This window comes from Tachyglossus aculeatus, chromosome 22 (assembly GCF_015852505.1).
Source record: "Tachyglossus aculeatus isolate mTacAcu1 chromosome 22, mTacAcu1.pri, whole genome shotgun sequence".
Taxonomy (NCBI): Eukaryota; Metazoa; Chordata; class Mammalia; order Monotremata; family Tachyglossidae; genus Tachyglossus; species Tachyglossus aculeatus.
Genome location: NC_052087.1, coordinates 53547534 through 53567524, shown reverse-complemented (window position 1 = coordinate 53567524; position 19991 = coordinate 53547534). Strand labels below are relative to the sequence as shown.

The following is a 19991-nucleotide window of genomic DNA, read 5'->3' as shown; positions in this document are numbered from 1 at the left end:
GTTGGCAACATATAGAGACGGTCCCTACCCAACAGTGGGCTCACACAATTAGCGTTTGTCCACCCCAGCGCTTAGTACAGTCACTTAACTTCTCTGTGCCTCATCTGTAAAATGGGGATTAAGGCTGTGAGCCCCATGTGGGACAACCTGATTACCTTGTATCTACCCCAGTGCTTAGAACAGTGCTTGGAACATAGTAAGCGCTTAATAATTCTCTCATCTGTAAAATGGGGATTAAGGCTGTGAGCCCCATGTGGGACAACCTGATTACCTTGTATCTACCCCAGTGCTTAGAACAGTGCTTGGCACATAGTAAGCGCTTAATAAATAGTACCATTATTATTACAGTGCCTGGCACATAGTAAGCACTGCAGCGTGGCTCAGTGGAAAGAGCCCGGGTTTGGGAGTCAGAGGTCATGGGTTCTAATCCCAGCTCTGCCACATGTCTGCTATTAAGTCACTTAACTTCTCTGAGCCTCAGTTCCCTCATCTGTAAAATGGGGATTAAGACTGTGAGCCCCACGTGGGACAATCTGATCACCTTGTATCCCTCCAGCTCTTAGAACAGTGCTTTGTACATAGTAAGCACTTAACAAATGTCATTATTATTATTATTATTATTATTATTATTATTATAGTCACTTTCTTCTAGACTGGGAGCCCACTGTTGGGTAGGGACCGTCTCTATATGTTGCCAACAAGTGCTTAGTACAGTGCTCTGCACACAGTAAGCGCTCAATAAATACAATTGAATGAATGAATGAACTTCTCTGGGCCTCGGTTCCCTCATCTGTAAAATGGGCATTAGGACTGTGAGCCCCATGTGGGACAACCTGATTACCTTGTATCTACCCCAACGCTTAGAACAGTGCTTGGCACATGGTAAGCGCTTAACAAATATCACCATTATTATTATTATAGTGCCTGGTGCACAGTAAACACTTAACAAATACCATAAATATTATTATTATGATCATTATTCCCCTCCACAACGAGCTTACAGTCTAGCGCTTTTAATTCTATTTGTTCTGACGACTTGACACCCGTCCACATGTTTTTGTTTTGTTGTCTGTCTCCCCCTTCTTGACTGTGAGCCCGTTGTTGAGTAGGGACCATCTCTAGATGTTGCCGACTTGGACTTCCCAAGCGCTTAGTCCAGTGCTCTGCACAGAGTAAGCGCTCAATAAATACGATTGAATGAATGAATGAATGCTTGGCACATAGTAAGCGCTTAACAAATACCACCATTATTATTATTATAGTGCCTGGCGCACAGTAAACACTTAACAAATACCATAAATATTATTATTATGATCATTATTCCCCTCCACAACGAGCTTACAGTCTAGCGCTTTTAATTCTATTTGTTCTGACGACTTGATACCCGTCCACATGTTTTGTTTTGTTGTCTACAACATATACATATACAAACATATGTATGTTTGTACATATTTATTACTCTATTTATTTATTTATTTATTTTACTTGTACATATCTATTCTATTGATTTTATTTTGTTAGTATGTTTGGTTTTATTCTCTGTCTCCCCCTTTTAGACTGTGAGCCCACTGTTGGGTAGGGACTGTCTCTATATGTTGCCAACTTGTACTTCATCATCATCATCATCAATCGTATTTATTGAGCACTTACTATGTGCAGAGCACTGTACTAAGCGCTTGGGAAGTACAAATTGGCAACATATAGAGACAGTCCCTACCCAAAAGTGGGCTCACAGTCTAAAAGGGGGAGACAGAGAACAAAACCAAACATACTAACTTCCCAAGCGCTTAGTCCAGTGCTCTGCACACAGTAAGCGCTCAATAAATACGATTGATGATGATGATGTATATATGTTTGTACATATTCATTACTCTATTCATTTTACTTGTACATATCTATTCTATTGATTTTATTTTGTTAGTATGTTTGGTTTTGTTCTCTGTCTCCCCCTTTTAGACTGTGAGCCTGCTGTTGGGTAGGGACTGTCTCTATATGTTGCCAACTTGTACTTCCCAAGAGCTTAGTCCAGTGCTCTGCACACAGTAAGCGCTCAATAAATACGATTGATTGATTGATTGATTGTCTGTCTCCCCCTTCTAGACTGTGAGCCTGTTGTTGGGTAGGGACCGTCTTTATCTGTTGCCGACTTGTACTTCCCAAGCCCTTAGTCCAAGTGCTCTGCACAGAGTAAGCGCTCAATAAATACGATTGAATGAATAATAATAATAATAATGGCATTTATTAAGCGCTTACTATGTGCAAAGCACTGTTCTAAGCGCTGGGGGGTTACAAGGTGGTCAGGTTGCCCCCCGCGGGGCTCACAGTCTTCATCATCATCAATCATTCATTCATTCAGTCGTATTTTTTGAGCGCTTACTGTGTGCACTATCGATGATGAATGAATGAAAGTACCATAATTAGTCCAGTACTCTGCCCATGGTAAGCGCTCAATAAATCTGATGGACGGACTGACTAGAGTAGGAGAGCCTCCTGGGCGGTGGGGACCACTGCTCACGAGCCACCGTGGCCGGGTTTTTCAGGGCTACAACCCGGCCATCCGCTACCGCGTTCTGGGGAACGACCCTTTCGTCGTACTTCAAGGGATGGTGTTGACCAGCGCCGAGCTGGGGGAAGCGCGGACATTCTCCATGAAGGTGAGCTCCCTTCTCCGGGGCTGGGGATGCTGAGGGCAGGGCCGGGGGGCCGGGGAATCAATCAATCAATCGTATTTATTGAAGAATCAATCGTATTTATTGAATCAATCAATCAGTCGATCGTATTTATTGAGCGCTTACTGTGTGCAGAGCACTGGACTGAGCGCTTGGGAAGTACAAGTTGGCAACATATAGAGACAGTCCCTACCCAACAGTGGGCTTGAATGAGGAGGGAGGGCATGCCAAGGTGCCCACCGCCAACGCCCAGGCCGCCCCAGGGCCCGCCTTACCTCCTTCCCTTCCCCACAGCACCTGTATATATGTATATATGTTTGTACGGATTTATTACTCCATTTATTGATTTATTTTACTTGTACATATCTATTCTATTTATTTTATTCTGTTAATATGTTTCGTTCCGTTGTCTGTCTCCCCCTTCTAGACTGTGAGCCCACTGTTGGGTAGGGACCGTCTCTAGATGTTGCCAACTTGGACTTCCCAAGCGCTTAGTACAGTGCTCTGCACACAGTAAGCGCTCAATACTGTGTGCTCTGCACACAGTAAGCGCTCAATGGGAGAAGCAGCGTGGCTCAGTGGAAAGAGCCCCGGCTTTGGAGTCAGAGGTCAGGGGTTCAAATCCCGGCTCTGCCACTTTTCAGCTGTGTGACTTTGGGCAAGCCGCTTCACTTCTCTGGGCCTCAGTTACCTCATCTGTAAAATGGGGATTAAGACTGCGAGCCCCACATGGGACAACCTGATCACCTTGTATCCCCCCAGAGCTTAGAACAGTGCTTTGCACATAGTAAGCGCTTAATAAATGCCATTATTATTAATAATAATAATAAATACGATTGAATGAATGGAAAACGGGCTGGAAAATGAACTTGCAGAGCTGTGGTGGGGGTGGGGGGCACGCCTAGGGTGGGAGCTTTGGGCTGCTCCCCTGAGTCTGAGAAGTAGCAGGGCTTGGAATCAATTAATCAATCAATCAATTGTATTTATTGAGCGCTTACTGTGTGCAGAGCACTGGACGAAGCGCTTGGGAAGTCCAAGTTGGCAACATATAGAGACGGTCCCTACCCAGCAGCAGGCTCACAGTCTAGATGGGGGAGACAGAGAACAAAACAAAACATATTAACAAAATAAAAGAAATAGAATAGATATGTACAAGTAAAATAAATAGAGTAATAAATCCGTACAAACATGTATACATATATGCAGGTGCTGTGGGGAAGGGAAGGAGGTAAGATGCGGGGGGGATGGAGAGGGGGACGAGGGGGAGAGGAAGGCGGGGGCTCAGTCTGGGAAGGCCTCCTGGAGGAGGCGAGCTCTCAGTAGGGCCTTGAAGGGAAGACACAGAACCTGAGTTCTAATGTTGCCGCTGGCTCTTGTCTGCCGGGTGACGAGTTACCTAACTTGCCTAGGCCTCAGTTTCCCCTTCTGTAAAATGGGGATTCGATCCTACTCCCTCCTACTTAGACGGTGAGGGGCAGGGACTGTGTCTGATCTGCTTATCTTGTCCCTACCCGAGCGCTTAATACAGTCCTTGGCACCTAGAAAGGGCTGAACCAATTCCCCTATTACTAGTAGTAGCAGCCTGGCCTAGTGGCGAGAGCCCGGGCTTTGGAGCCAGAGGTCATGGGTTCAAATCCCGGCTCCGCCAGTTGTCAGCTGTGTGACTTTGGGCAAGTCACTTCACTCCTCTGGGCCTCAGTTACCTCATCTGTAAAATGGGGATTAAGACTGTGAGCCCCCTGTGGGACAACCTGATCACTTTGTAACCTCCCCAGCGCTTAGGACAGTGCTTTGCACATTGTAGGCGCTTAATGAATGCCGTAATTATATATTATTATTCACCCCAGCGCTTAGTTCAGTGCCTGGCATATAGTAAGCATTTAGCAAATACCACAGTTATTATTATCACTATCCTGGCCCCATCCCCACCCAACCCCCCGATGGTCCGGGCCCTCTCCCACAGGTTGAAGCTCTGGACGAGATGACGTTCGATAAAGCTGAGACGGATCTGGAGGTGACGGTCACAGCTGCCCCAGGTGTGTTCCTCCAGTGGGGGGGCGGGAGGCCGAGGGCTGGAGGAGATGGGCGGCGGGGCGGGGGCATGCCCACCCAACCCCTTCACCCTAGTATGGGGGCCGTTGGTACGTCTCCAACCCAGAAATGGGGCCTAAGAGGGGGCCAATCCAGCCCCAGAGGCTTATGGGTACAAAGACTGGCTCCCAAGCCAGTCCCAAGCGTTCGGACCCGCTGAAGCTCCAGGGCAACTGAGGCAGAACGGGAAACGGGGGGCCCTGGGTATGGCGGGGACGGGGACGGCAGCGCGGGCTCTGGTCCTCTCCACTAACCCCAGCGTCTGGTGTCCCCGCGGGGGCCCCGAAAGGTGGGACGACGGTCGTCCCCACCTCGGCCACCAGCGTTACTACCCCGACCCCTGACCCCCGGCCGCCCAGCCCCACCTTGGCCACCAGCGGTACCCCGACCCCAACCCCCGAGACATCCGGGGCCACCATCACCACACTGCCCCCCACCACCATCTTGCCCACATTGTCCAGATCTACCACTACCACCACCATGGCCTCCATGGCCACTTTGTTGCCCACATTGCCCGGATCCACCACTACCACCACCATGGCCTCCATGGCCACCTTGTTGCCCACATTGTCCGGATCCACCACTACCACCACCATGACCTCCACCGCCACCTTCATGCCCACATTGCCCGGATCCACCACTTCCACCACCACCACCACCACCCAGACGGGTCCCAACCCCATGACCCCTCAGACCTCCGGCCCCCCCAAAACCCCCCCATCCCACAGCCCCCTCCCCACCACCAAGACCAGCCCGGGGGCGAGGACCGTGCCCCCTGTCCCCGGGGGTGCCACCAGCACCGCCCCACCCCCCGTGGGGTCACCGGGATCTACGACAGGAAGCCCCGAGCCATCCGCTTCTGCAGTGACATCGGGGCAGACTAACCGCCCCCTTGATTCAACAGGTAACCCCACCACCTCGCCCCCAAACTCGGGTCTTCACTGTCACCTCTGCCCCCCTGGGGGGGCTCCGTTCTGCCGGTAATAATAATGATGCCTTTTTTATTAAGCGCTTACTATGTGCAAAGCACTGTTCTAAGCACTGGGGGGATACAAGGTGATCAGGTTGTCCCACGGGGGGCTCACAGTCAATCCCCATTTGACAGATGAGGTAACTGAGGCCCAGAGAAGTGAAATGACTTGCCCAAAGTCACGCAGCTAATTGGCGGAGCTGGGATTTGAACCCACGACCACTGACTCCAAAGCCCGGGCTCTTTCCACTGAGCCACGCTGCTTCTATGCTGGAGGGGGTTGGGACCCCACCTCAGCCCCCCGGCCCACCCAGGGCCTTTGCCAGTGCTGGGACGGCTGGCCATGGGTGGCCGGGACCAGGAGGCCGAGAAGCAATGTCCGGCAGGGGTGGGGAGGATGGGTGGTATTGACGGGAACTGTCTTCCAAGAGGCCTTCCCTGTCATATCTATTCTATTTATTTTATTTTGTTAGTATGTTTGATTTTGTTCTCTGTCTCCCCCTTTTAGACTGTGAGCCCACTGTTGGGCAGGGACTGTCTCTGTATGTTGCCAATTTGTACTTCCCAAGCGCTTAGTACAGTGCTCTGCACACAGTAAGCGCTCAATAAATACGATTGATGATGATGATGAAGTCTAAGCCCCCCTTTCCTCATCCCCCACTCCCTTCTGTGTCACCCTGACTTGCTCCCCTTAACAATAATAATAATAATAATGGCATTTATTAAGCGCTTACTAAGTGCAAAGCACCGTTCTAAGTGCTGGGGAACTGTCCTTCCCCCACAACGGCATCAATCAATCAATCAATAGTATTTATTGAGCGCTTACTGTGTGCAGAGCACTGTACTAAGCTCTTGGGAAGTCCAAGTTGGAAACGTCTAGAGACGGTCTCTACCCAACAGTGGGCTCACAGTCTAGAAGGGGGAGGCAGAGAACAAAACCAAACATATTAACAAAATAAAATACATAGAATAGATATGTACAAGTATCCTGTTCTTCCAAGCCCAGTGCCAGCTGGGAAAGTTGGCAGTCCTGGGATCTGGAAGCCATCCTCTCTGGCCTCCCATCCTGGTCTGCCCTCCAGGCCAGGAAAGAAACCAGGGCATGTCATTCATTCATTCATTCAATTGTATTTATTGAGCACTTACTGTGTGCAGAGCACTGGACTAAGCGCTTGGGAAGTCCAAGTTGGCAACATATAGAGACGGTCCCTACCCAACAGTGGGCTCCCAAGCGCTTAGTTCAGTGCTCTGCACACAGTAAGTGCTCAATAAATACAATTGATTGATTGATTGATTAAAAGGGGGTCCCTGCCCTCTCCCAGCCCCCCAACCGCGCCCCTCGGCCCGCTCTGTCTGCACAGTCCAGTTTCCAGCTGGCAGCGGCCAAGGTGACCACGTTAAACATCAACCCCGGAGCCGCAGGGGTTCAAAGTCCTGGGTTTGAGACACACCCTGCCCTCCCAGCCTCAATGCTGGGGCATATTTATATATGTACATGTGTACATATTTATTACTCGATTGATTTATTTTACTTGTACATATCTATTCTATTGATTTTATTTTGTTAGTACGTTTGGCTTTGTTCTCTGTCTCCCCCTTCTAGACTGTGAGCTCACCGTTGGGTAGGGACTGTCTCTATATGTTGCCAACTTGTACTTCCCAAGCGCTTAGTACAGTGCTCTGCACACAGTAAGCGCTCAATAAATACAATTGATTGATTGATTGGGGCACAAAGGGGCCAGATGCCCCCCTGGGGACCGGCGGGGGGAGAGGAAGGACACCCTGAGGAGGGGGGTGCACCCAGTTCCGCCTCTCGCATGCTTTGTGACATCCGTCGGTTCTCTACAGTCTCTGGTTTCAACGTTTTCGGTGCACAGGTGCATCATAATAATATTATTAAGTGCTTACCATGTGCCAGGTAATAATAATGATGGAATTTATTAAACGCTTACTATGTGCAAAGCACTGTTCTCAGCGCTGGGGGGGATACAAGGTGAGCAGGTTGTCTCACGTGGGGCTCACAGTCTTCATCCCCATTTTACAGATGAGGGAATGAGGCCCAGAGAAGTGAAGTGACTTGCCCAAAGTCACACAGCTAAGTGGCGGAGCCGGGATTTGAACCCATGACCTCTGACTCCACAGCCCGGGCTCTTTTCCACTGAGCCACGCTGCTTAAGTACTGTACTAACCGCTGGAGTGGATACAAGCAAATCGAATCAGACACAATCCCCGTTCCACGTGGGGCTCACAGTCTCAATCCCCATTTTACAGATGAGGGAACTGAGGCACAGAAAATAATAGTAATAATAATGGCATTTGTTAAGCACTTACTATGTGCCAAGCACTGTTCTAAGTGCTGGGGAGGGGGGGGTTACAAGGTAATCATGTTGTCCCACATGGGGCTCACAGTCTTAATCCCCATTTTACAGATGAGGGAACTGAGGCACAGAAAATAATAATAATAATAATGGCATTTGTTAAGCACTTACTATGTGCCAAGCACTGTTCTAAGCCCTGGGAGGGGGGGGTTACAAGGGAATCAGGTTGTCCCACATGGGGCTCACAGTCTTAATCCCCATTTTACAGATGAGGGAACTGAGGCACAGAAAATAATAATAATAATAATGGCATTTGTTAAGCACTTACTATGTGCCAAGCACTGTTCTAAGCCCTGGGGAGGGGGGGTTACAAGGGAATCAGGTTGTCCCAGATGGGGCTCACAGTCTTAATCCCCATTTTACAAATGAGGTAACTGAGGCACAGAGAAGTGACTTGTCCAACGTCACACAACTGACAAGTGGCGGAGTGGGGATTGGAATCCCTGACCTCTGACCCCCAATCCCGGGCTCTTTCCACGGAGCCTCGCTGAGAGAGGGGGTCCCACCAGGGAGGGGCGGCAGAGAAAATGATGGAGTGCAGAAATTTTGGAGTGTGGGGCGAAGGACTGAGCCTTGAGGCAGTCAGGGTCCGGCCTCTGGCCCGGGACCCTTGTCCAAGCTCGCTGTGGGCAGGGAATCGTCTGTTTGCTGTTCTATTCAGGCATTCATTCATTCATTCAATCATATTTATTGAGCGCTTACCGTGTGCAGAGCACTGTACTAAGTGCTTAGGAGAGTGTAATATAACAAGAAGCAGGCACATTCCCTGCCCACAGCGAGCTGACACTGAGATCTCACCTCCTCCAGGAGGCCTTCCCAGACTGAGCCCCTTCCTTCCTCTCCCCCTCGTCCCCCTCTCCATCCCACCATCTTACCTCCTTCCCTTCCCCAAAGCACCTGTATATATGTATATATGTTTGTACATATTTATTACTCTATCTTACTTGTACATATCTATTCTATTTATTTTATTTTGTTCGTATGTTTGGTTTTGTTCTCTGTCTCCCCCTTCTAGACTGTGAGCCCACTGTTGGGTAGGGACCGGCACAAGATGGTGCCAACTTGTACTTCCCAAGCGCTTAGTACAGTGCTCTGCACACAGTAAGCGCTCAAATACGATTGATAGTAGAGTCTATTGTACTCTCCCAAGCGCTCAGAGAAGTAAAGTGACTTGTCCAAGGTCACACAGCAGAGAAGTGGTGAAGCAGGGATTAGAATCCAGGTCCTTCTGACTCTTAGGCCTGGGCTGTAGACACTAGGCCATGCTGCTTCTCGCCCCACCCCCAAGACGTCTGCCCACTGTATCCCCAGGTCTGGGGTACTACTACTATGTATATATGTTTGTACATATTCATTACTCATTTATTTATTACAGTCCCTACCCAACAGTGGGCTCACAGTCTAGAAGGGGGAGACAGAGAACAAAACAAAACATATTAACAAAATAAAATAAATAGAATAAATATGTACAAATAAAATAAATAGAGTAATAAATACCTACAAACATATATCCAGGTGCTGTGGGGAGGGGAAGGAGGTAAGGTGGGGGGATGGAGGGGGAGGGGGAGAGGAAGGAGGGGGCAATTATTAATCATTTAGTTCTGGGGTTCCACCAGGTCACCCCTTAGGGACCGCCTCCCAAGTAATAAAAATAATAATAATAATTTTGGTATTTGTTAAACGCTTACTATGTGCCAAGCCCTGCTCTAAGTGCTGGGTAGATACAGGGTAATCAGGTTGTCCCACATGGGGCTCACAGTCTACATCCCCATTTTCCAGATGAGGGAACTGAGACACAGAGAAGTAAAGTGACTTGCCCAAAGTCACACAGCTGATAAGTGACAGAGCCCGGATCTGGTCATCCCTTGGGGATAATTCCCCAAGTGTAGAGACTCCACCCAGTCATCCCTTAGGGACCATCTCCCAAATACTAGGCTGCCCCTTAGGGACCGTCCTCTCCCATTCATTCATTCATTCAATTGTATTTATTGAGCACTTACTGAGTCCAGAGCACTGTACCCAAGTACCAGGCCGCCTCTCAGGAACCGTCTCCCAAATACCGGGGTCTCATGGGAAATGTTGAGGCCTGAACTGTGAAGGAGAAGCATCATCCAGGTCATTTGTCCGCAGAGAGGGAGCCCGCCTTGATCAAGAAGTCCAAGTACACCCAGGACATGGCGATCCTTGGCGGGGTCCTGGGGGCCCTCCTCCTCCTCTGCCTGGTGGCCCTCGGGTTCCTGCTCTACAAGGAATATGGGTATCGGTTCCGGACTTATTTCCTGAATAACTCGGTGAGAGACTCCTCGAGGGGCAAGGCGGGCAGAGATGGAGTTGATGGGGGGAGAGACAGTTCTCAGGCAATTGCTAGGAAAGAGAGGGTGGGGATTTGGTCTTAGTGTTCCTATCTTGGGAGAGGAAGAGGGAACTGGGGACAAGATGCCTATGTCCTGGGGGTGGAGCTGGAGTTTAGGATAGGGATGGGTTGGTTGGCACAGGGGGCTAGAGGAGTCTGAGATGACTGGGGGTTGGGGCAGGGGGCTGGAGGAGTCCGGGATGGTCAAGGCAGGGGGATGGAGGAGTCTGGGATGGCCGGGATTGGGGCGGGGGATGGAGAAGTTTAGGATGGTCAGGGGGTGGGGCAGGGGACTGGAGGAGTCAGGGCTAGTTGGAGGAGGAGTCTGGGACGGACAGGGGGTGGGTCAGGGGGCTGGAGGAGTCTGGGGTGGCCAGAGGTTGGGTCAGGGGGCTGGAGGAATCTGGGATGGCCAGGAGTTAGGGCAGCGGGTTGGAGGTGTATGGGTTGGTCAGATCAGGGAGCTGGAGGAGCCTGGGATGGTCAGAGGGGGAGTCTGGGATGTCATTCATTCAATCGTATTTATTGAGCACTTACTGTGTGCAGAGCACTGTACTAAGTGCTTGGGAAGTACAAGTGGGCAACATATAGAGACGGTCCCTACCCAACAGTGGGCTCACAGTCTAGAAGATGGCCAGGGAAAATACCAACCTGAGGTCTGGACACCCGATAGTCCCTCACTGCCCAGGCTTCCAACGGCCACTCTCCATGGGATCAGGGACTCCCAAGCCCCCCACCCTCCCTGGAAGCCCCACTCCCCTCCCCTCTTTCCATCCCCCCCATCGCCCTCAGCCACGGTCTCCTCCCTCCTAGGTGGACAAGGAACCCAAAGGCCTTCACATCAACCCGAGTTTCCTGGATGAAGAGTACCCCACCTGGAAGACGCCCCCCACCCCCCAGCTGGAGAAGAAAGCCATGCCCGTCGCCCTGAACGAGACCCCCTGTGAGAAGGCCAAGAGTGGCCCACCATCACTGCAACCCCCGGAAGGGGATGTCCCCCCAGCCCCCTCCAGGGAGGAGGACGCCGAGAGCGACAAGGAGGTGAAATCCATCCTGACCAAGGAGAGGAAGCCGGAACAGAACGGCTACAAGGCGGTGTGGTTCGGAGAGGACATCGGGGCCGAGGTGGACGTGGTGGTCATCAATGACCGGGTCGGGGATGAAGAGGAGGAGGAGGAGGAGGAGGGAGGAGAGGGGGAGAAGCAGCAGGAGGAAGAGGAAGAAAAAACGGCTTCCATTCAATTCGTGTCCTTCCGGCCAGCGCGAGACCAGCCTGGCACAGAATCCAACGTCTCCCACATCTGAGGGACAACTGAGGCCAGAGGTCAAAGGTCATCGCGTCTCGGCCACCGTCTGACTGCTCAGATGGTACCCTCACTCCTAGAGGGCTCCGTGGGAGACACGGAGGGATTAGGGGGGGTGTCTGCCCCACGTCCAACTAGGATCTTCCGAAAGGAATTTGTCAAGTGCTTTCTGTGGGCCAGGCACTGTACTAAGCGCTGGGGTGGATACAAGATAATGGGGTTGGACACAGTCCCTGTCCCACAGAGGGCTCCCGGTCTTAATCCCCATTTTGCAGACGAGGGAACCGAGGCCCAGAGAAGTGAAATGATCTGCCCAAGGTCTCACAGCTGACAAGCGGCAGAGCCGGGATTAGAACCCAGGTCCTTCTGACACCCGGGGCCAGGTTCTACCCACTAGACCACGCCGCTGCTCTTCTTTGTAATTTTATCCCTCTAGACTGTCAGCTCCATGTAGACGGGGATTGTGTCTGCCAACTCTCTTGTATTGTCCTCTCCCAAGTGCTTAGTCCAGTGCTCTGCACACATTAAGCTCTCATTAAATACCATTTGTAAATACCAGAATCACTGGAAACCCACCCCTTTCCCTCCCTCCCCTCCCTATCTTCCGGGGTTCCTTCCTTCCTCTTCTCTGACTCGAATCTAGCTCAGTAAATACCAGGATCACTGGAAACCCACCCCTTCTCCTCCCTCCCCATCTTGCGGGGTTCCTTCCTTCTTCTGCCCTGACTCACATCTGGGGAGATAGTCAAAGTTTTCTGCTTAAACTATCTCACAACTAAATCCTCCCCTCTTCTTTTAGACTGTGAGCCCACTGTTGGGTAGGGACTGCCTCTATGTGTTGCCAATTTGTACTTCCCAAGCGCTTAGTACAGTGCTCTGCACATAGTAAGTGCTCAATAAATACGATTGATTGATTGATTGATTGATTGATTCTTACCTTCCAGATTCCTCCTCCAACTCTCTCCCTCTCACCTGTCTACTCTCCTCTCCCACTACAATCCAACTCACACTCTCTTCTTTTTTTTTAATGGTATTTGCTAAGAGCTTACTATGTGCCAGGCACTGTACTAAGTGCTGGGCTAGATACAAGATAATCGCGTTGGACGCAGTCCCTGTCCCACATGGGGCTCACAGTCTTAACCCCCACCATTTTACAGATGAAGAAACTGAAGCCCAGAGAAGTGAAATTCATTCATTCAATCGTATTTACTGAGCGCTTACTGTGTGCAGAGCACTGTACTAAGCGCTTGGGAAGTACAAATTGGCTTGCCCCTGGTCACCCAGCAGACAAGTGGCAGACCCGGGATTAGAACCCAGGTCCCCTGGCTCTTTACACTCCTCCTAGCCTCCCATCCCCGTCCTTATTCCCAGAAGGGATTTGATTTTGCACAAAGTACTGACACTTGACTATCACCCCAGAATCCAAAAAGATAAAATGGAAGTTGTGTCCCTAAAGTGTATTTCTGTTTATGTGTGCCCCAAAGAATGTACTCACCTGTGTGGATGTATGTGTTTATGGGTTTAAAATCATGGAATGCTAAGGTTTGGGACGTTTTTCCACGCTCAGTCTTTCCTACCACTGTAGACAACACCAGTATCCTCCCTGTCTCACAAACCCGTAACCTCGGCATTATCCTCAACTTGTGTCTCTCATTCAACTCAAATCCATCACCAAATCCTGTCAGTTGGAGTTTCGCAAAATTGCTAAAATCCACCATTTCCTCTCTACCCAAACTGCTACCACGTTAATCGAAACGTTTTTCCTTTCCCGCCTTGATTACTGCATCAGCCTCCTGGCTGACCTCCCTGCCTCCTGTATCTCCCCACTCCAGTCCACACTTCACTCTGCTTCCCGGATCGCTTTTCTACAAAACCGTTCAGTCCATGATTCCCCGCTCCTGAAGAACTTTCGGTGGTTGCACATCCACCTCCGCATTCAACAGAAACTCCTTACGTCAGCTTAAGGGCCTCAATCGGCTCACCCACACCTATCTTACCTCAATCAGTCACAATGCTATTTATTGAGCGCAATTTCCTATTCCAACCCAGCCCTTACAGTTTGCTCCTGTAATGCCAATTTACTCACTGGGCTTCAATCTCTTCTATCTCGCCGCCTACCCTTGGCCCTCATCCTGCCTCTGGCCTGGAATGCCCTCCCTCCTCAAATCCCTCGGACCACCACTTTCCCCCCTGTTCAACGCCTTATCGAAGGCCCACCTCCTCCAAGAGGCCTTCCCTGACTAGACTCTCATTTCCCCTCCTCCCCCTCCCTTCTGAGTCTCCCTTGTATTTGAATTTATTCGCCCCCACACTCAGCCCCACGGCATTTACGCCCATATCCGTAATTTCTTTAAAAGTCTGTCTTTCCCTCCAAACTGTAAGCTCTTTGTGGGCAGGGAACGTGTCCACCAATTCTGTTGTACTGTATTCTCCCAAGTAATTTGGTACAGTGCTCTGCCCACATTCAGAGCCCAATAAAGAGCTTTATTACAGAAACAATCAATCGTATTTATTGAGCGCTTAGTGTGTGCAGAGCACTGTACTAAGTGCTTGGGAAGTACACAAGCGGCGTGGCTCAATGGAAAAGAGCACGGGTTTGGGGGTCAGAGGTCATGGGTTCAAATCCCGCCTCTGCCAATTGTCAACTGTGTGACTTTGGGCAAGTCACTTCACTTGGGAAGCAGCATGGCTCAGTGGAAAGAGCCCGGGCTTTGGAGTCAGAGTTCATGGGTTCAAATCCCGGCTCCGCCAATGTCAGCTGTGTGATTTTGGGCAAGTCACTTGACTTCTCTGTGCCTCAGGTACCTCATCTGGAAAATGGGGATTAAGACTGTGAGCCCCCTGTGGGACAACCTGATCACCTTGTAACCTCCCCAGCGCTTAGAACAGTGCTTTGCACATAGTAAGTGCTTAATAAATGCCATTATTATTATTATTCTCTGTGCCTCAGTTACCTCATCTGTACAATGGGGATGAAGACTGTGAGCCCCCCGGTGGGACAACCTGATCACCTTGTAACCTCCCCAGCGCTTAGAACAGTGCTTTGCACATAGTAAGCGCTTAATAAATGCCATTGTTATTATTATTATTAATAAATACCGTCGATTGATTGATTGATTGATTTTGATTATTCAAAAAGGCGAGCCTCTGCCGGCTGCGTTGCCGGATCTGGCCAGGAGATGGCAGCAGCGCGTCACATCTGGACTGTGGGATCTGGCTGAGCTAGAGATAATAATAATAATAATAATAATAATAATAATAATAATAATAATAATTTATAAGCTCTTACTGTGTGCAAAGCACTGTTCTAAGCGCTGGGGAAGTTACCACGAGATCAGGTTGTCCCACGGGGGGCTCACAGTTTTAATCCCTGTTTTACAGATGAGGAAACTGAAGCACAGAGAAGTTGTGACTTGCCCAAAGTCACACAGCTGACAGTTGGCAGAGCCGGGATTTGAACCCATGACCTCCATCTCCAAAGCCCGGGCTCCTTCCCCTGAGCCATGCTGCTTCGCCATCTCTGCTAGAGATGCAGATATTATTTTTAGTAGTAATAATAATAACTATAATAGTGGTATTTTTAAACGCTTACTATGTGCCAGGCACTGTACTAAGCGCTGGGGTGAATACCGCCTCTGCCACTTGTCAGCTGGGTGACATTGGGGAAGTCACTTCACTTCTCTGGGCCTCCGTTCCCTCATCTGTAAAATGGGGATGAAGATTGTGAGCCCCATGTGGGACAATCTAATACTGCTAATAATAATGGCGGTATTTATTAAGCGCTTACTATATGCCAAGCACTGTTCTAAGTGCTGGCATAGATTCAGGGTAATCAGGTTGTCCCACGTGGGGGCCCACAGTCTTCATCCCCATTTTCCAGATGAGGTAACTGAGGCACAGAGAAGTTAAGTGGCTTACCCGAGGTCACACAGCAGACAAGCGGTGGAGCCAGGATTCGAACCCACGACCTCTGACTCCCAAGCCCTGGCTCTTTCCACTAAGCCACGCTGCTTCTCTATAACCTTGTATCTATCCCAGTGCTTAGAACAGTGCTTGGCACATAGTAAGCGCTTAATCAATCAATCAATCAATCATATTTATTGAGTGCTTACTGTGTGCAGAGCACTGTACGAAGCGCTTGGGAAGTCCAAGTTGGCAACATATAGAGACGGTCCCTACCCAACAGTGGGCTCACAGTCTAGAAGAAACAAATACCGTCATTATTATGATGATGATTATTACAAGCAAATCATGTTGGACCTAGTCGTCAATCAATCAATCGTATTTATTGAGCGCTTACTGTGTGCAGAGCACTGTACTAAGCGCTTGGGAAGTACAAGTTGGCAACATATAGAGACAGTCCCTACCCAACAGTGGGCTCACAGTCTAAAAGGGGGAGACAAAGAACAAAACCAAACATACTAACAAAATAAAATAAATAGAATAGAAATGTACAAGTAAAATAAATAAATAAATAAATAGAGTAATAAATATGTATATACATATATACAGGTGCTGTGGGGAAGGGAAGTCCCATGTGGGGCTCACGGTCTCAATCCCCATTTTACAATTGAGGGAACTGAGGCACAGAGAAGCAAAGTGACTTGCCCAAGGCCACACAGCTGACAGGTGGTGAAGCCGGGATTTGAACCCACGACCCAGGGCCCAGACTCTATCCACTGAGCCATGCAGAGGTGGAGGAGCAGGTCAGAAGGTCATGGGTTTTAATCCTGGCTCTTCTGCTGTGTGACCTTGGGCAAGTCACGGATCCACTACACCATGCAGAGATGGAGGAGGAGGAGGAGGAAGACTGTCCGGGGGCAAGGGACACAAGATGGAGAGAAAGGACGACACAGTAAGCACTTAATAAATACGAATGATTTGAATGAATTAGTGAATTCCTCCCAAGTGGGAATCAATCAATCAATCGATCGATCATATTTATTGAGCGCTTACTTTGTGCAGAGCACTGTACTAAGCGCTTGGGAAGTACAAGTTGGCCACATATAGAGACAGTCCCTACCCAACAGTGGGCTCACAGTCGAAAAGGGGGAGACAGAGAACAAAAACAAACATACTAACAAAATAAAATAAATAGAATAGATATGTACAAGTAAAATAAATAAATAAATAAATAGAGTAATAAATATGTACAAACATATATACATATATACAGGTATATACATATATACTGTATATATATATGTATATATATATATATATATATATATACAGTGGGAAGTGTCTGTGGGTGAGAATTAGGCATTGTGCCACTTTGTGAGTAACACATAAGTATATTCCTTCCCAAAGGGAAGTTCAATTTTGCCGAATAATTGCATTTCTCCAAGAGAGGAGCTCCTACCTGAACAAATAATCATATTTCTTCCGTTTCAGAAGCCTCCGATATAATTGAACAGTTACAGTACTCCCACGGGGAAGCCCGATATAATTAAGCAATCGCATTCCTCCCGATAGGGAAACTCCAGTTTAATTACGTAATCACATTCCTCCCGATAAGCACAGTCCAACCCGCCTCATTTTATATGATGATGATGATGCAGCGTGGCCCAGTGGAAAAAGCCCGGGCTTTGGAGTCAGAGGTCATGGGTTCAAATGCCGGCTCCACCAATTGTCAGCTGTATGACTTTGGGCAAGACATTTAACTTCCCTGTGCCTCAGTTACCTCATCTGTAAAATGGGGATTAAGACTGTGAGCCCCACGTGGGACAACCTGATCACCTTGTAACCTCCCCAGTGCTTAGAACAGTGCTTTGCACATAGCAAGCTCTTAATAAATGTCATTATTATTATTATTATGGCATTTGTTATGCACTTTCTATATGCCAGGCACTGTACTAAGCGCTGGGGTGGATACAAGCGACTTAAGTTGGACACAGTCCCAGGCCCATGGGAGGCTTACACTCTAAATCCCCACTTTACAGATGAGGCAACTGAGGCACAGAGAAGTGAAGTGACTTTTAGAGGGTCATGCAGAAGACGAGGCCAGGGCTTTATGCACTACACCCCAGCTCTGCCACATGTCTGCTGTGTGACCTTGGGCAAATCACTTGACTTCTCTGAGCCTCAGTTCCTTCATCATCATCAATCATCAATCGTATTTATTGAGCGCTTACTGTGTGCAGAGCACTGTACTAAGCGCTTGATGGGGATGAAGACTGTGAGCCCCACGTGGGACAACCTGATCACCTTGTATCCCCCCAGCGCTTAGAACAGTGCTTTGCACATAGTAAGCGCTTAACAAATGCCATTATTATTATTATTATTATTATTATACCATAAATAATTATATCTTTCCTGACAGGGAAGCTCAAATCGCCATGTCTGGACGATTAAATAATTAAATAATCCGATCATTCAATTTGCCGTGTGCAATCAATTTATATAAACGCAGATTTTCTGACCCAATCTCTCATTCTTGCTGTGCCAATATCCGAACCTGTTCCCGGGCAAATGGGTGACAGTGGGATGGGGGACTGTGTCCAACCTGATTTGCTCGTCTCTGCCTCAGCGCTTCATACAGTGCCTGGCACGGAGAAAGTGCTTAACAAATACCATAATAATAATAATGACATTTATTAAGCGCTTACTATGTGCAAAGCACTGTTCTAAGCGCTGGAGAGGATACAAAGTGATTAGGTTGTCCCACGTGGGGCTCACAGACTTCATCCCCATTTTACAGATGACAGAACTGAGGCACAGAGAAGTCAAGTAACTTGCCCAAAGTCACCCAGCTGACAAGTGGTGGAGCCGGGATTTGAACCCACGACCTCTGACTCCAAAGCCCGGGCTCTTTCCACTGAGCCACGCTGCTTCTCTAGGGAAAGAGAAGGAAGAGAAGGGAAGATAAGGGAAGCAGCATGGCTCGGTGAAAATAAATAAATAATAAATAAATAATAATGGCATTTATTAAGCGCTTACTATGTGCAAAGCACTGTTCTAAGCACTGGTGAGGTTACAAGGTGATCAGGTTGTCCCCCGTGGGGCTCACAGTCAATCCCCATTTTACAGAAGAGGTAACTGAGGCACAGAGAAGTGAAGTGACTTGCCCAAGGTCACACAGCTGATAAGTGGTGGAGGTGGGATTCGAACCCAGGACCTCTGACTCCAAAGCCCGGGCTCATTCCACTGAGCCACGCCGAGCCCGGGCTTTGGAGTCAGAGGTCATGGGTTCAAATCTCTGCTACGCTAATTGCCAGCTGTGTGGCTTTGGGTAAGTCACTTCACTTCTCTGTGCCTCAGTTCCCTCATCCGGAAAATGGGGATGAAGACTGTGAGCCCCCCGTGGGACAACCTGATCACCTTGTAACCTCCCCAGCGCTTAGAACAATGCTTTGCCCATAGTAAGTGCTTAATAAATGTCATTATTACTATTATTATTACTATTAGTATAATGGAACCCTGGGGAAGTGGGTGAGGAAGGTGATGGAAATTTGGCTGGTGCCTCATCAACCCCTTGAGGCTGACTGAACTCCACCGCTTGTCTGCTGTGTGACCTTGGATAAATCACTTCACTTCTCTGTGCTTCAATTCCCTCATCTGTCAAATGGGGATTATCAATCAATCAATTGTATTTATTGAGCGCTTACTGTGTGCAGAGCACTGGACTAAGCGCTTGGGAAGTCCAAGTTGGCAACATATAGAGACGGTCCCGACCCAACAGTGGGCTCACAGTCTAGAAGGGGGATTAAAACTGTGAGCCCTGTGTGGGACAGGGCCTGTTTCCAATCCAATTATCTTGTATCTATCCCAGGGCTTAGAACAGTGCCTGGCATATAGTAAGCGCTTAACAAATACCATTATTATTATTATTATTATTATTATTATCATTATTATTATTATTATTATTATTAGAAGCCCACCTTTGAGGGATAAGAATGAAATCGGTCATTTGGAAAGGGCTGGTCACAAGAGTTAGAGAAGCAGCGTGGCTCAGTGGAAAGAGCATGGGCTTGGGAGCCAGAGGTCATGGGTTCTAATCCTGGCTCCGCCACTTGTCAGCTGTGTGACTTTGGGCAAGTCGCTTCACTTCTCTGGGCCTCAGTTCCCTCATCTGGAAAATGGGGTTAAGACTGTGAGCCCCCCCGTGGGACAAGCTGATCACCTTGTAACCTCCCCAGCGCTTAGAACAGTGCTTTGCACATAATAAGCGCTTAATAAATGCCATCATCATCATCATCATCACTTAAAACAGTGCTTTGCACATAG

At 48.8% G+C, this 19991-nt stretch overlaps 1 protein-coding gene across 2 annotated transcripts in view; it reads left to right on the top strand.

The window, feature by feature from the left end:
- Nucleotides 1–11989, top strand: part of CDHR5 (cadherin related family member 5) — a 58921-nt gene extending 46932 nt beyond the window's left edge. For both annotated transcript variants that reach the window (XM_038764549.1, XM_038764550.1), the window contains exons 12-16: nucleotides 2541–2654; nucleotides 4633–4705; nucleotides 5050–5664; nucleotides 10239–10399; nucleotides 11275–11989. In XM_038764549.1, coding sequence (XP_038620477.1) covers nucleotides 2541–2654; nucleotides 4633–4705; nucleotides 5050–5664; nucleotides 10239–10399; nucleotides 11275–11766 — 1455 coding nt within the window. In that variant the 3' untranslated portion in view covers nucleotides 11767–11989. The remainder of the gene's footprint in view (nucleotides 1–2540; nucleotides 2655–4632; nucleotides 4706–5049; nucleotides 5665–10238; nucleotides 10400–11274) is intronic.
- Nucleotides 11990–19991: the final 8002 nt, after the last annotated feature.